The sequence below is a fragment of the Anguilla anguilla genome, chromosome 16, assembly GCF_013347855.1.
Source record: "Anguilla anguilla isolate fAngAng1 chromosome 16, fAngAng1.pri, whole genome shotgun sequence".
Lineage (NCBI taxonomy): Eukaryota > Metazoa > Chordata > Actinopteri > Anguilliformes > Anguillidae > Anguilla > Anguilla anguilla.
This window is the reverse complement of record NC_049216.1, coordinates 31,950,278-31,964,355: the sequence shown is the minus strand read 5'-3', so window position 1 is coordinate 31,964,355 and position 14,078 is coordinate 31,950,278. Positions and strand designations below refer to the sequence as shown.

General features: G+C 48.4%; 1 protein-coding gene across 3 annotated transcripts in view; it reads left to right on the top strand.

Moving 5' to 3' along the window:
• Positions 1 to 9,239, top strand: part of cylda (cylindromatosis (turban tumor syndrome), a) — a 24,039-nt gene extending 14,800 nt beyond the window's left edge. For all 3 annotated transcript variants that reach the window (XM_035395865.1, XM_035395864.1, XM_035395863.1), the window contains 8 exons: positions 318 to 440; positions 1,511 to 1,602; positions 1,705 to 1,771; positions 2,273 to 2,405; positions 2,974 to 3,082; positions 3,229 to 3,347; positions 4,162 to 4,378; positions 6,667 to 9,239. In XM_035395865.1, coding sequence (XP_035251756.1) covers positions 318 to 440; positions 1,511 to 1,602; positions 1,705 to 1,771; positions 2,273 to 2,405; positions 2,974 to 3,082; positions 3,229 to 3,347; positions 4,162 to 4,378; positions 6,667 to 6,851 — 1,045 coding nt within the window. In that variant the 3' untranslated portion in view covers positions 6,852 to 9,239. The remainder of the gene's footprint in view (positions 1 to 317; positions 441 to 1,510; positions 1,603 to 1,704; positions 1,772 to 2,272; positions 2,406 to 2,973; positions 3,083 to 3,228; positions 3,348 to 4,161; positions 4,379 to 6,666) is intronic.
• The last annotated feature ends 4,839 nt before the right edge of the window (positions 9,240 to 14,078 follow it).

Here is a 14,078-nt window from a genome sequence, read left to right as displayed (position 1 = left end):
CTAGCCTGGTACTAGCCATAGAGTGGGGTACCAGTTTACTTATGAGATCTCTTGCTTCGCCTCCATGGCAGTGCTGTGTCCTGGACACCCACGGTCACGCGGGAGTGCTGATGGAAATGTCACGCGAAAGATTATTTATAAAATCTTAATCAGCATAACTGTCACTTTGTTAATTGATCGGAATAAGTTGATGCGTGTCACGTCGGAGGCTAATGGGGAATTGATGCGCAGAACTGAGCGGTCGGTGGAGAACGTGCTGCGGTCGTGTCTGCTGACCGGCGTGAACGATGGTAACGGTCCGTTCTGCCTCCCTGCAGCCTCTTCTCCTTCAGCTCGGTTCTGGACACGGTGCTCCTGAGGCCGCGGTCCAAGACGGACGTGGAGTACTACCGGGAGACCCAGGAGCTGCTGCGCACCGAGATCGTCAACCCCCTGCGCATGTGAGTGCAGACGCTGGCCGAGCGCGTGTGTGACCGCTCGGGGTCGACCGCTCGTGTGGGGCGCTCGCGTGGACCGCTCGCCCGTACACACCGCTCAGGTCGCTCTGTGCATCTGATTTACGAACGGCTCCTTCCTGTCTGTCCTCTCTGGCCTACTGGTGGTTTCTGTTCATCTGCACCACAGCTGTTCAACTCCTGTTCTATCTCTTGATTCACTCTGAGTTCCTCACTGAGTACTGCTCACGGGTGGCTGTGTAGTGTACTGGGTTTGGAGCTGGTCTTGTAACCTAAAGGTTGCAGGTTCGAATCCCAGCCGTTGTACCCTTGAGCAAGGTACTTAACCTGCATTGCGTCAGTATGTATCCAGCTGTATAAATGGATGCAGTGTAAATGCTGTGTAGAAGTTGTGTAAGTCCCTCTGGATAAAAGCGTCGGCTAAATGCCTGTAATGCTCAGCTCAAACTGTATGTCTCATGCTTTAGAGCTCCTCTGCTCACTTCCTGCTGAGAGCTGCTCACTTCCTGCTGAGAGCTGCTCATCTCCCCCCCCGATCTCTGATGCACTTTTTTCTCGGTCCGCTTTTATTTCTCTGGGCTTTTCATGAAGCGCCAGGACATTGAGTCATTTGAACTTCCAGCTGCAGCAGCAGAGTTTCTAAACAGGATGTTGCCCAGATAACGAGCTATCAGGTCGCGCACAATGGCCCGCAACCTTGCCAAAGATCACACTCATTAATCCACGGAGCCATTTTTAGACACTTCAGAGCAATAACTGTGTTTCGCCTGGAAGCTGGAAAAAGTGCTGTTCCCACACGATCTGGATAGGTGTGAGTGCCCATCTCTCTCTCTCTCTCTCTCTCTCTGTCTCTCTCTCTCTCTCTCTCTCTCTCTCTCTCTCTCTCTCTGTCTCTCTCTCTCCCTCCCTCTCACTCTCACTCTCTCTTACTCTCTCTCTCCCTCCCTCTCTCTCTCTCTCTCCCTCTCTCTCTCACTCTCTCTTACTCTCTCCCTCTCTCTCCCCCCTCTCTTTCTCTCTCCCTCCCTCCCTCCCTCTCTCTCTCTCTCTCTCAGACACGGGTACGTGTGTGCCACCAAAGTTATGAAGCTGAGGAGGATCTTGGAGAGCGTGGAGGCGGCGTCAGGCTTCACGTCCGAGGAGAAAGGTGTGTGTGACCGCGAGGAGGCGCCCGCATGGTGGAGAGGCTGAGCTCCCGAGTTTCTGTTCCTCCGTCCTCACCGTCCCTCTCTTCCGCTCTCGTTTGCAGACCCGGAGGAGTTTCTCAACATCCTCTTCAACCACATATTACGGGTAGACCCCCTTCTGAAGCTGAGGTAGGCCTCTTTACCGGTGTGCCACGCTTGAGTTGCAGTGGAGTGTGTGTGCGTTACACGTTGACAGACCTGGGTCAAATACGTATTTGTTTTGGATTCAAATACTTCTCTGTGCTTTACTGATCTTTCGTCTGGTGTATTGGAACCAATGAAATACTCACAAAAAGTGCAGACCCCGCCTTCTGGTCATATTGGCAGGCTCAATTACACCAGGCAAGATCAATAGAAGCACAGAAAAAGTATTTAAATCCAAAACAAATACGTATTTTTGACCCAGGTCTGCACGTTGAATAGTAACCCTTCTTCTCGCTGGCCTGATGAGCTGTTCAAGCAATGGAGTGACATTTTGCTAACGTCCCAGCTTGGCCACTAGAGGCAGCCCGTGTCACATGACAGGGGCGAAGCTCCTGTGAGCTCGGGTTTGGTAACGCTGTGACCTCTGCAGAGTGTTTGTGTCTGAGGCTCTGGTGGCTGAAGAGCGTGTGTGTGTGTGCTGTACAGGTCGGCAGGGCAGAAGGTCCAGGACTGCTACTTCTATCAGATCTTCATGGACAAGAGGGACAAGGTGTTCGTGCCCACCAGCCAGCAGCTCCTGGAGTGGTCCTTCATCAACAGCGACCTCAAGTTTGCCGAGGTAACGCGCGACTGACACATCTCACTCACATCTGTACTCCCCCCGCCCCCCCCCCCCCCCCCCCCAAAGTCCTAGTTAACCATATGTTCTGGATACTTTAGAGCAGGGGTGGGCAAGGAGGCCTGCATCAGTTTCTGGATTTCATGCCAAATTCTCTGAATTCTAATTAACCTACTTACTTAGTTACATTTACATTTAGGTGTGAGTACTTAACCTCACCAGCTTTAGTATATACCTGCCGTATAAACGCGTGCTATGTAAAAATGTAAAACTGTATAAAAGTCTCCTTTGGTAAGAACAGCTGCTGGATGCCAGCGGTGTAGTGTAATATCTGCTTGTGTGTCCCTGTACGGAACATTTTACTCTGATCTATTATGCCAGTGAGCCGGTGGTGGTGTGCAGAAAATTAGCCACATACACACACACACACACACACACCTGCCCTGCAGCTAGGGAACTGCCCGCCCCCCTGCTCTTTAGTGTGTGAGGGCCCAATCGCGTGTGCTAACGAAGCTGGAATCCTCACGCCCCCCCCCCCCCCCCCCCCCAACCCACCCCCCCCCCACAGGCCCCGTCCTGCCTTATAATCCAGATGCCTCGGTTCGGTAAGGACTTCAAGATGTTCAACAAGATCTTTCCCTCTCTGGAGCTGGACATCACCGACTTACTTGAAGACAGTGAGTAGTAGCGTGCGTGGCTGTGTGGTTGGCGGGGGCGTGGCTGTGTGTGGTTGTTTGTGGGGGGGGGTGGTATGGGGGGATGGAGGGGTCAGGTGTGTAGAGGGTCTTTCAGCGCGCCCCCCCCCCCCGTCTCTGTGTCCCAGCTCCGCGGGAGTGTCGAATCTGCGGGGGCCTGGCCTTCTACGAGTGCAGGGAGTGCTACGAGGACAGTGACATCACCGCCGGAAAGATCAAGCAGTTCTGCGAAAAGTGCAATACCCAGGTGAGACCGCGGCGACCAGGGACACAGAAGGCCTCACAGTAAGCCTCGCGTGTGTGGTAGCTTGGGACTGTGCAGCTTAATTAATATGGAATATGAATGTGGAGCAGTGTATCTCAGCAGCGTGCAGTACCCGGGAAATCCACTGGGTGGAGACTTGTCACAGGGAATGCATTTTTCTTGCCGCTCGGAAACATCTCTTATTTACTCTGTGTTCAGCAACACCTGCAATAAAATGGATAGCATAGTAATGGAAAATATGAGCATATGGAGCTATTTTTATTATTTATTATTTTATTTTTGTCTGTTGTGAAGTGACACCTGCGTAAGGGCTCATAAATCCACAGGCAGGCTGAATGTGGGTTGTGATAATGTCCCTGGCCCTGTGGCACTGCGGAGGCTGCAGGTTCAGATCCCTGAAGCTCGCGTGCGGCTCTGATATCATAGCCGGCTTTTATGGGGACCTGTTGCGGAGGGAGGGAGTAAAGCGTTTGCGTGTGTGTGTGTGTGTGTGTTTGCGTGTGTGTGTTTCTGTTTGCGTGTCTGTGTGTGTTTGGATGTGTGTGTGCGTGCGTGTGCATTTGCGTGTGTGTGCGTTTGTGTATGTGTGTGTGTGTGTCTGCGTGTGCGTGTGTGTGTTTCTGTTTGTGTGTGTGTGTGTGTGTGTCTGCGTGTGCGTGTGCGTGTGTTTCTGTTTGTGTGTGTGTGTGTCTGCGTGTGCGTGTGTGTGTGTTTCTGTTTGCGTGTGTGTGTGCGTTTGCGTGTGCGTGTGCCCGTGCGTGTGTGTTTGCGTGTGCCCGTTCGTGCGTGTGCGCAGGTCCACCTCCACCCCCGGCGGCGGGCCCACCGGCACGGCAAGCTCTCGGTCCCCAAAGAGCTGCAGGAGGGCGCGTGGCGCCAGGGCGCCTTCCCCCGCCAGCGCATGGAGCTGTTCGCCGTGCTCTGCATAGAGACCAGTCACTACGTGGCCTTCGTCAAGTACGGCGCCAAGGACTCGGCCTGGCTCTTCTTCGACAGCATGGCGGACCGCGACGGTACGTGAGCGCGTCTGCGGCCACGCGGGGCGACGCCCGGGTCCTGGGGCCGCCCGGAAGAGCCAGGGCTCTCCTTTTAAAATGTTTTTTTTTTTTTTTAAGAAAGGAAATCAAAATCATTTTCATTTTTATTCCTATTTGGACAAAGAGACGGACATGTTTCGGCCTAAGCCGTCCTCAGTGTCTTGGAAGTTCTTCTGACAAACAGGAAATATAAAACCAGAATAAACATGACATCATAATAGCCAAATATTTATGTAAATTAGCTTCTAAATGATTGAATAATTTTATAATCATATAATCAGTAATGACCAAAACCTGTCTTAGGCCAATGTGTTTTTAAAAAAAATCCTTTAGTTTACCAGAGACGTCACATTTGAGGTTTACATCTCTTTTTACAACTGAGCCCTGGCCAAGACAGCAGCATGCAGACAGTTACCACACTGCATCAACATTAAATATATACAAAAATGTAGACATTTGAAAGACTTAAAAGAGCAACACTTCTGGATGAACGTGATTAAAAGCATTTACGTTCTCTTTTCAACAAATTTAAAATCACTGACTTAGTATGATCAGCATCGACAAAATACTCAACTATCGAATCTGCAAGGTATTCCGTGTAAAATGTGCAGCTTGACTTAGAGCAAACTTTCCAAACAGCTTTCTTGTCTTTGGAACCTTAAATAAAATGCTATTTTGTGATCTTAAACTATAAAGTGCATTAGCGTGCGGGGTAAGTAACATTTACAGCAGCCTCTGGTCATATCAGGAAGATGCTTTTATCAGAGCCGAACCAGGAAGGGTATTTAAAAATGCATTCACTCCCACTGAAAATATTGACATGTTAAGATATTCAAATGTGAATCGACTCAAAGCCGTTCCCATAACTTTCTCAGCAGACACAGTGAAATATGATCGGTTGAAAAACGTGTTGAAAGGCTGCGACCATAAAAGAAAAATGCAGAACACATAATTAGCCTACAGTTATAATTAGCCAGCGATTTTTGAGGCATGGACAGAATCAATGCAATTAGTGGCACCGGGGATGTTTTATTGAGTCATGCAGGTAAATTATGACAAAGAAAATCTCTTTCATTCATCTGAAATTATTGTCACTTTGGTTTGCCTCCCTGCTTGGTGCCATCTTTGGCTACTCAATCTTTTTCAGCGCAGCTACGACTGGAGCTGCGGTTGTTAGCACGCTAAAAGTTTACTAAATAAGAAAGATATGCTTTTCAAGTGACAATGAAATTGATTTTTTATTGTAGAGTTTTGTGCCCGTATACAAATGCTAGCTACTCCCAACTAGAAAAATTAATTCAGCAATAGAAAAATTTGTGTTTTGCAACGTACCACCAACAATGACCAAAATAGACCGCTCGTATGATTTTTAAAATTTTTAACCGCATTCTTTGTTTACACGAACCCAAACAGTAGTTATTCTGAATCTAAATGTCTGGTACTCCAGGGAGTTATTTGATTTTATTGGCTGTTGTTGCATGGGTGACAGGATTTCAATCCAGTGACACGTATGGCAGGTATTGCACACTGAGAAGAAACAACCTTTGTGATTGGCAGCGCTTTTAAGCAATTACTAGATCTAATTAAATACATACTAGATCGTATTAGTGTTTGGGGTAGAAACTGCATCCATAGCTAAGACATTTTCCCCCTAAAGTACTCAGCACAATGCTGTACATTATAGTGATGTGGGAGAGTGAACATTGAACTTAGCAGTGATTCAGTGCACATTCAGTGATTCTTTCTCTTTGCCGGATCCATGCTTTTAATCAATAACCTTTTCACTTATACATTCTCTTTTCATGCACAGTGCACAGGTAACCATTACCTACAGCTGTTTGTTTAAGTTGTGTATTACCCATTCAAAAGTGTGCCACTGTTTCCTAGTGTTTATGAAGCAACACGCTTTGCACAGTGATTGAAACGGTGAAATTGTAATTTTGAATGATGTATTCACTTTACTGAATTCCTGTGTTTTCAGTGCCCTGAATGCCCTTGCATAGAGTCCATTTACATGTACATGTAGGTGTGCTGTTTACAGAGTAATCTCTATGGTCTGCATCTTCACCTGTAATAATAATAAATTTAATAATAAATTAATTTTATATAGCGCTTTTCATGAACTCAAAGACGCTTTACAATAGGTGGTACATACATACATATATACATACATACATTGAAACATACAATTCAGAAAAAAAAAAAAAAAAAGGGGGGAGGAAGAAGCGTTGGGGTTGTAAGTGCAGTTCTCTCTCCGTCCTCAGGGGGGCAGAACGGCTTCAACATCCCCCAGGTGTCGCCCTGCCCGGAGGTGGGGGCCTATCTGAAGATGACCCCGGAGGAGCTGCACGCTCTCGACCCCAAGAACATCCAGGGCTTCGCCCGGCGCCTGCTCTGCGACGCCTACATGTGCATGTACCAGAGCCCCACCATGAGCCTGTACAAGTAGAGCGGGACAGCCGTGTCCGTGGAGCTCCGGCAGGGCGGGGGGGGACAGGCGCCCGCACCCCCTCCCCCCCCCCCAACCCCCCACCCCCCCGCACCTGAGACTGAGGGGAGGGAGAGAGAGAGAGAGAGAAAAAAAGCCTATTGCACTGTGCATTTGTTCAGGTGTTATTTGTTCATGTTTTATTCCCCCCCCCCCCCCTCCTCCCCTCACCCCTGGCCCCCCCCAGTGGTGATCAGAGCTGTGGTGTGTAGACTCTGCCGGTTTTTCTTAGTTGGAACAGCGCCTCCGTCAGGCTGTAGTGAGCAGCTGCACCTCTCTCCGTCCGTCCGTCCGTCCGTCCATCCACTCACCCACGGGGAGCTGTCTGATGAGCGTTCACACTACCGAGCAGGAGGAGGTATGTTCGTTCTGGACGAGCAGGTCTTGGAAACAAACGAAACGACAGACACTCGCCTAACGGTGGAACAGAGGGGCCTGTTGTTCTCTGAGGAGTTACTGATTAACCAACGACGGGCTGGGGAGGGGCGGGGGGGGCGGCGAGAGGAGAGGGTGGGGGGGGGATCCCACACCAGCCGAGCAACAGTCCCTCCTCTAAACAGCCCTGCCCTAAAAGCTTTTATTACTTAAAAAGGTGTTGGCAGTGAAGGCTGAGCTCTCTGCCCGTTGCAGGCCATGTACTGTGGAAGGGTCAGTGTGGCCCTCTGCTCTTACAAGTCTGTCCCGTGGTCATCGTCGAAGCTTGAAACTAGGATTACTTGTTTTAAAAAAAGAAAGAAAGAAAGAAAAAAAACCTTATTTATGCACTGTTTAAATGTAATTATTTTGTCATACAGTATATAATTTGCGTTGATAGCAAAAAAAGCATACACAATGTCCCTGGCACATTTTTGCAAATGAGTGAAGTAAGTAAGTAAAAAAAAAGAACAAAAACATTATATATATATATATATATATATATATATATATATATATATAAATATATTGTGTTGGTGTATTGCTCATGACCGAGGGGATTGATGCGGAGTTCCGGTAAAGAGAGAGTTTATTGAGCCGCCCAGCGTGACCTTTAAATCAGGGTTCCATTTTATTCATCACCCAGCAGAGTGTTACTGGTTCCAGTCGGTGTGTGTGTGTGTGTGTGTGGAGTCTCCGCAGCAGCGTGCCAAGCTGGGAACCTGTACAACGTCTTCTGTTACAGGCGTCACAAATGTAGGAATCTTGGGAAATGTTTCTAGCACTTGGGTTAAGCCCGTTAACTGAATTTCGACTAAATCGGACGGCGATGTTGGTCTGTGTAAATATCCGATCGGTCCTTGGGACACATCTGCACCGAGCAAATCGACTAACTGGTCAGGGAAGAAGGCATTCGTGCGTTCAGACGATACTTCTCTGTTATTTAAATACTCTTATTTTATTTTTTTGGAAATTTTACAGTGCGCAGTTGTCGCAAAGCTCCAGTTGCATACGTGTATTAAGTGAACGTATTTGCTCAAAAGTACACTTGATTGTGCAGCATCTGACCGTTTGACCTAGTCACTTGCGTTTACAGTGTACAGTTGTACATCCTTTGATGTTGAAAAAGGAAAAAAAGTGTCTGTTCTGCCATGCCCATAGTATGCTATGCCTAGTTAAGAAAAAAAACCTAATGATTAAATATAAGGAGTTTGACCAAATCGCAGCTTGAAGCCAAATTGCTGAGTGTTGCATTGGCCCCAGTGAAGTGTGCTGTAATTCTGAATACTGTGTACACGGGAGGGCTGGCCTAAACGACCTCCCCTCCCCTCAGACCTGAATGTTGAGCCGTCACCTTAAACTCCTCAACATTCGCCTCATCAGATGTCATTGCTTTAGTAGACAAAAAAACAAAAACAAAAACAAAAAAAAACAGTATGACCACATCACTGCATGAACAACAGTGAAACCAGGCTTTTTCCTCTTGGTCTGTTTGTAAGCTTAGACTAACATCGCTATGAACCATAAATGGGGGCAACTTCCAGTGTTTTTTTTTTTTTTTGGTTCTTTTTTTGTTCCACCACCCCCCCACCTGCTGTAGCATACACTCAGTACCGGTGATGAAGATCATGTCATCCTCTGCCTCGCGTCGTTCCTCCCGCAGTTACCTTTTTAAATTGCTGTTATTGTGTGAACTAATTTGCGCAGAAGAACTGTGGTAGCGTCATGGTCATCACTTGTAAATACGGTGAGTATATGGGGACATATTTTTATGGTAGCCTCAGAACCTCTGGGGTGAAACACAGGGGAAGGACTTGTACATCCTGTATAAACGTAAAAAAAACCCAAAATGTACATTGTTAATATCTGCGTCCTTCAGTGCTGTTCTCTTAAATGTTAACTAAATAAAGCATTTTTGTTTGTTTTTTTTTGGGAGGTTTTTTTCCTTTGGTGTTTTTTGAAGGAAGGCCTGTGTGTGTGTTTGTGTGTGTGTGTATGTGTGTGTCTGTGTGTGTGCGTGTGTGTGTGTATATTAGTGTGTGTGTGTGTGTGTTTGTGTGTATGTCCGTGTGTGTGTGTGTATTTGTGTGTGTGAGTTTGTGTGTGTGTGTGTATTTGTGTCTGTGTGTGTGTGTATATTAGTGTTTGTGTGTTTGTGTGTATGTGCGTGTATGTGTGTGTATTTGTGTGTGTATTTGTGTCTGTGTGTGTGTGTATATTAGTGTTTGTGTGTTTGTGTGTATGTGCGTGTATGTGTGTGCATTTGGTGTGAGTTTGTGTGTGTGTGTGTATGTTTGTGTGTGTGTTTGTGTGTGTCCTTGTCTTCCGTGCTGACAGCTCTTGTCTAAAGTGAGACTTTAACTGCAGGCGAAAGTGGCCTTACCTGTCAGAAAGGTGTTTGTCTCATTTGCATGAGGCCCAGGAGGGCCTTGTAGCAGGACAGTGTTGGGGACAGGGTTGGGGACAGCTGGATTTCCCCCCATCACTGAGGGCACAGCGTACAACAAGTCAGTAGAGTTCTATTTTTATCACAGGCACTGAGAGGACCTGGATTTTATTTTAACGGTTTCACGTGTTCAACGTCAATCTATGAAATCTGTTTTCTTGGTCTAAAAGAAATTGCTTTTTTTCTTTACAAAGCTTTTGAAAAGTAATTCTGAAATGATATTGTAGGTATATAGGTTTTTAGAAGAAAGATATCCAAAATGTATGATTACTTTTTTTTTGGCTCCCGAACTGGCACGAGGTCTGTCTTTTCAGCGCGTTGTGTTTCTGATAATGTTGGAACTTTGAAATGAGAAGAATACAACTCATGAGATGCAGTGTATTACTTTGGGAAAAAGTGTGCAACTATTATTTTGTCCCTTAGTGAATTATACATATTTAAGATCGAGAGCTAATAGGGCAATAGGTTGTAAGTGTTAAAGTTTTTTTTTGCGAAATTCCGATTGAGGCATTTGAGGTTACGCTTCCACCGCCATCTGTCAGTCAGAAAAGAATTACTGAAGCGTTTACCACAGAAGAAGAACGCGCTGCAGCAATTTGGGCACAACGGGAGAGTGTAGTTGTCTAAACGCGACTGTTCCCAGTCAGGAAAACATTCGGCTTATTACATGTGTCTGGGAAAATTACTATTTTTAAGTCCCAGAGCAAGGCCTTCTGGGAGACGGGGGCACATGTCGTCTTCCATCCGACAAAAATCTGCTAATTATCCCATTAGCGTAAGTAGAAGTACAGCCGTTACGCTCCATCGTCGGCCAACGGTGAGGCATAAGGAGCACGCACCGAATTCCTGGTGGCCGCAGAGTTTTTAAAAAAAAGTCTTTTCAAACTTATCGTCTTTGTCCAGCTGTTTTCGCGGTTCACGTGAGTGACAGCGTGCGGCTCACGAGGGCGATACGCCGTGCGCGGCGTTCACGTGGAACTCATTAGCCTGTCGCTAGCTAAACGGGCGAGCGCCGCGGCGCGGCGTGTGCATGAATCACTGCGTGCTGCACGTCACGTGGGTCCGTTCCCCCCCCCCCCTCAAACTGCGTTTCCCATATGCAGGAGAGGCACGCCCTTTTTCCTAACGTACGTACGTACTTTTGGGGACCGAAAAACTTGAAGGCGTCCCGACGAGAGCAGGGGGGGGGGGGGGCGCCTGACTTGGTAACTGCCAGATAAGTATTAGTCAACAGCTGGGGCACAATGCCTCCTTGTAGCTTTACGCGGCAGCATATGCCAGCCACTCGCGGGATGTGATAATTTAGCTGGGGCTGGTGCTGCGGGAGCAGATGGGCTGAAGTATTGTTATTCTCGCTCCGGCTCAGGGGCCCCTGGGGGAATAGCTGAATAAAAATGGGAGCAGATGGGGAGCCGGGGACTCTTCGGGCTGGGGCTGTGTGTTTACCATAAACAGCCAAGAGAGTCGCCCGCGTGCCGCTGGCTGGCTGCTCGGCACACCTCTGCAGGCCGGGGCCCGGTGCAGCGGTGCACCTGGGGGGGGGGGGGGCAGGGGGTAACGCTTGGGGGGGGTCCAGGGGTACCAGCAGAGAGGGGCTGAAGGATAGCGTCTTTCTCCCACTCAGTTATTCCTGTAGAAATGCACACAGAGACATGGCACAACGATTGTTGCCACCCTATCGAATTTGAGGTGAAACTTTGTGTAAGGCTACTGTCTCATCAATATGTGGAATCGGTAGAAATTGTTATTAGTAGAAATACATCGGTGTGTGTGCTGCGTAGTTTACTTAAACCACTGAACGTGCGTGACCGTAACTTAACCAGCCTTTTATGGAGTAGTTTTGGTCAATCATATCTGTATCTGTGAAGATTAAACATTTTGTTCAATTTCAAGTTACCCCATGATTGTTTTTACTCGCTTTTATTATATATTTTATTTTATTAAACCTGAACGCGGTAGGAACTGCTGTCTGATCAAAGACAGGCAGTGATACAGAGCAGATGGTTTTTATGCGTGTCTGATCCTCCTGACGGTTCACAGTAAGACTGGTGCAGGTGAGATCTCACCATTGCTGCGCAGTACACGGTAGTTCTTCACACGGAGCTGGTCCCTGAGACGGTTAGGGAGCAGGCCGTGGGGCTTCCGCCTCCGCGCTCTTCTCCGAAAAGAACGGGGGACACGAAAATCACGTGCGCAGAGATCGCCCTTCTTTTTACCTCTCCGACACTTCGCGCCCCGTGTGAACGCGTTGTGCCGCGTTGAGTAACTCCGTCGGGTTCCGCCTCGAAACGAGCCTCCTGTTGTGGCCTGTTTGTTATTCTGCCTCTGCTCTATGGAACGGAGCGTTTGATATTCACACTCGGGGAGGGGGGAGGGGGGAGGGGGGGAGGGGCGCAACTGACGTTCATTCCCATGGGAAAGACCCCAATAAACAAACAGGTCCTATCAGACTCAGGGTAAGGGTATATGTTTAAGCCTGTTCAAACCAAAAGGGAAGTACTGATTTCCTGACACCGCGGCTTAGGTGGGCCCGAAAGAGTCGCATATTAAGCCAATCAGCCCTGACCCGATGCACTTTGATGCCTTTTTAATTGTATTATAATAGCTTTTCTCCGCGAACCTCCAGTCAGATATTCCGGCGAAGGTAATGCCACTCGTTCAGATGTGAATGACAGATACCATTAACTCTGAAGTTATTGGATCGCTGCTAGCCGCCGCCGCGGACGGGCTAGCGGCGACACGCGCGCAGACACGGACGCGGCGTCGCCAGGCTCCCCCCTGCAGTGACGTCCGGTGTCACACAGGTGTGCGCGCGGACCAGGGAAGATGTCATTGTCCATGTTTATATTGCCCCCCCCCCCACCCACCTTCCCCGTAATACCGTGCCGGGTGTCACTGAAACAGTCCCTCTCCGAGCTACCTTGTCTGGACAGGTGACATAGTCCTCCAGGTGACACGTGTAGTTGCATGTAGCAAGGGAACAAACTTCCCCTCTCAGCTGTGTATTTTATTTGTTTTCTTATGGGGGGGGGGGTGGCGTGGGGTATGGCAGGCCGGTGAAAAATGGCCCTCTCTCTGGATCGTGAGCGCCGTGACAAAGCGCTGGCCCGGGCCTCGCGCGCGCGCCGCGCTACGCGGCGGTAACAATTGATTTCCGCCCCCAGGGACGGCCGCTTGATGCTAAATTGATGTTGCGTTATATTAGGCCTGTCATCTCCGGCAGAACAATAACGTTTTCCGGGGGTATTGTTTAACACGCCGTTCCATCACATCGCAGTTCTGCTCGGCCCCTCCCGGGCCGGCCTGTCAGGACGTTACCGTTTAAAAAGTGCATCGGTATACACGCTGTAATTAATCCGCCTGACGGAAATCTTTAATAACTAAACACACACGAACAATTTTTTAATTTTGCGTAGTGGAGAATATGAAGAGCTTTGAGGATAATATTGTGGAAGGTGGGAGGCAAACCTTGCCGTACTGTAATTAATTTATAACGCGGTCCGTCCTATTGTGTATTACTTAAGTGTGTGTGTGTGTGTGTGTGTGTGTGTGTGTGTGTGAAGATCAGTCTTGGCTGAAGTATCTCAGTAGTGTCTGTTCGTGAGCCCTGAGACCTGTACATGCAAAACATCAAATATCCATCAGCATGTTTCTGCACTTGTGTGATGTTCCTTCCAACATAATTATCTTTTTTCTGACCTCAAACTCACTGCTGGTGTCCATGACACCTGTACCCCCCCCCACCAGACAGATTTTCACTGTTCCTGTAATTTTAATCTTCTGTCTGGGAGTATTAACTCACGTGTAGCCACATACACAGAAGGGACAATGTCCAATTCATGTCTTCTGTCATCGCCAAGGTGATTCTGCTGGCTACAGTGAAGGTGTGTGGTCCTAAACTATGCCGCACCCTACTTGCGCTGAAATCCCCTCTCCCTCCCGACCAAGAGACCGCTCCCTCTGTCCCGCACCCGACTCGCCCTAATGGTATTCAACAGGGGGACGTCAGACTCTGCTGTGGAGAATTAATTGCCGCCTAAAACAACTGCGGGCAGATGTTGCTCCTCTTAAGAGCCAGGTGTCGGACAAATTGTACATGCAAGATGTGTGTAAAATATTTAAAGTCGCATCTATCACTTAGGAAGCCGGGTGGGTTTTTATTGCTCGCCGCTGCATTTCGTATGGAGGGTATCGGCTCCGCCCCCCCCCCTCGCCCCCCCCCCCCTCCCAGCTGTAGCCTACACGGTCACCGTGGTTTATAAGAGCGCTACAGCATCGCGAGCGCGAACGTGAGAGTGCGTGTAGCCGCTGCATTTCGTATGGAGGGG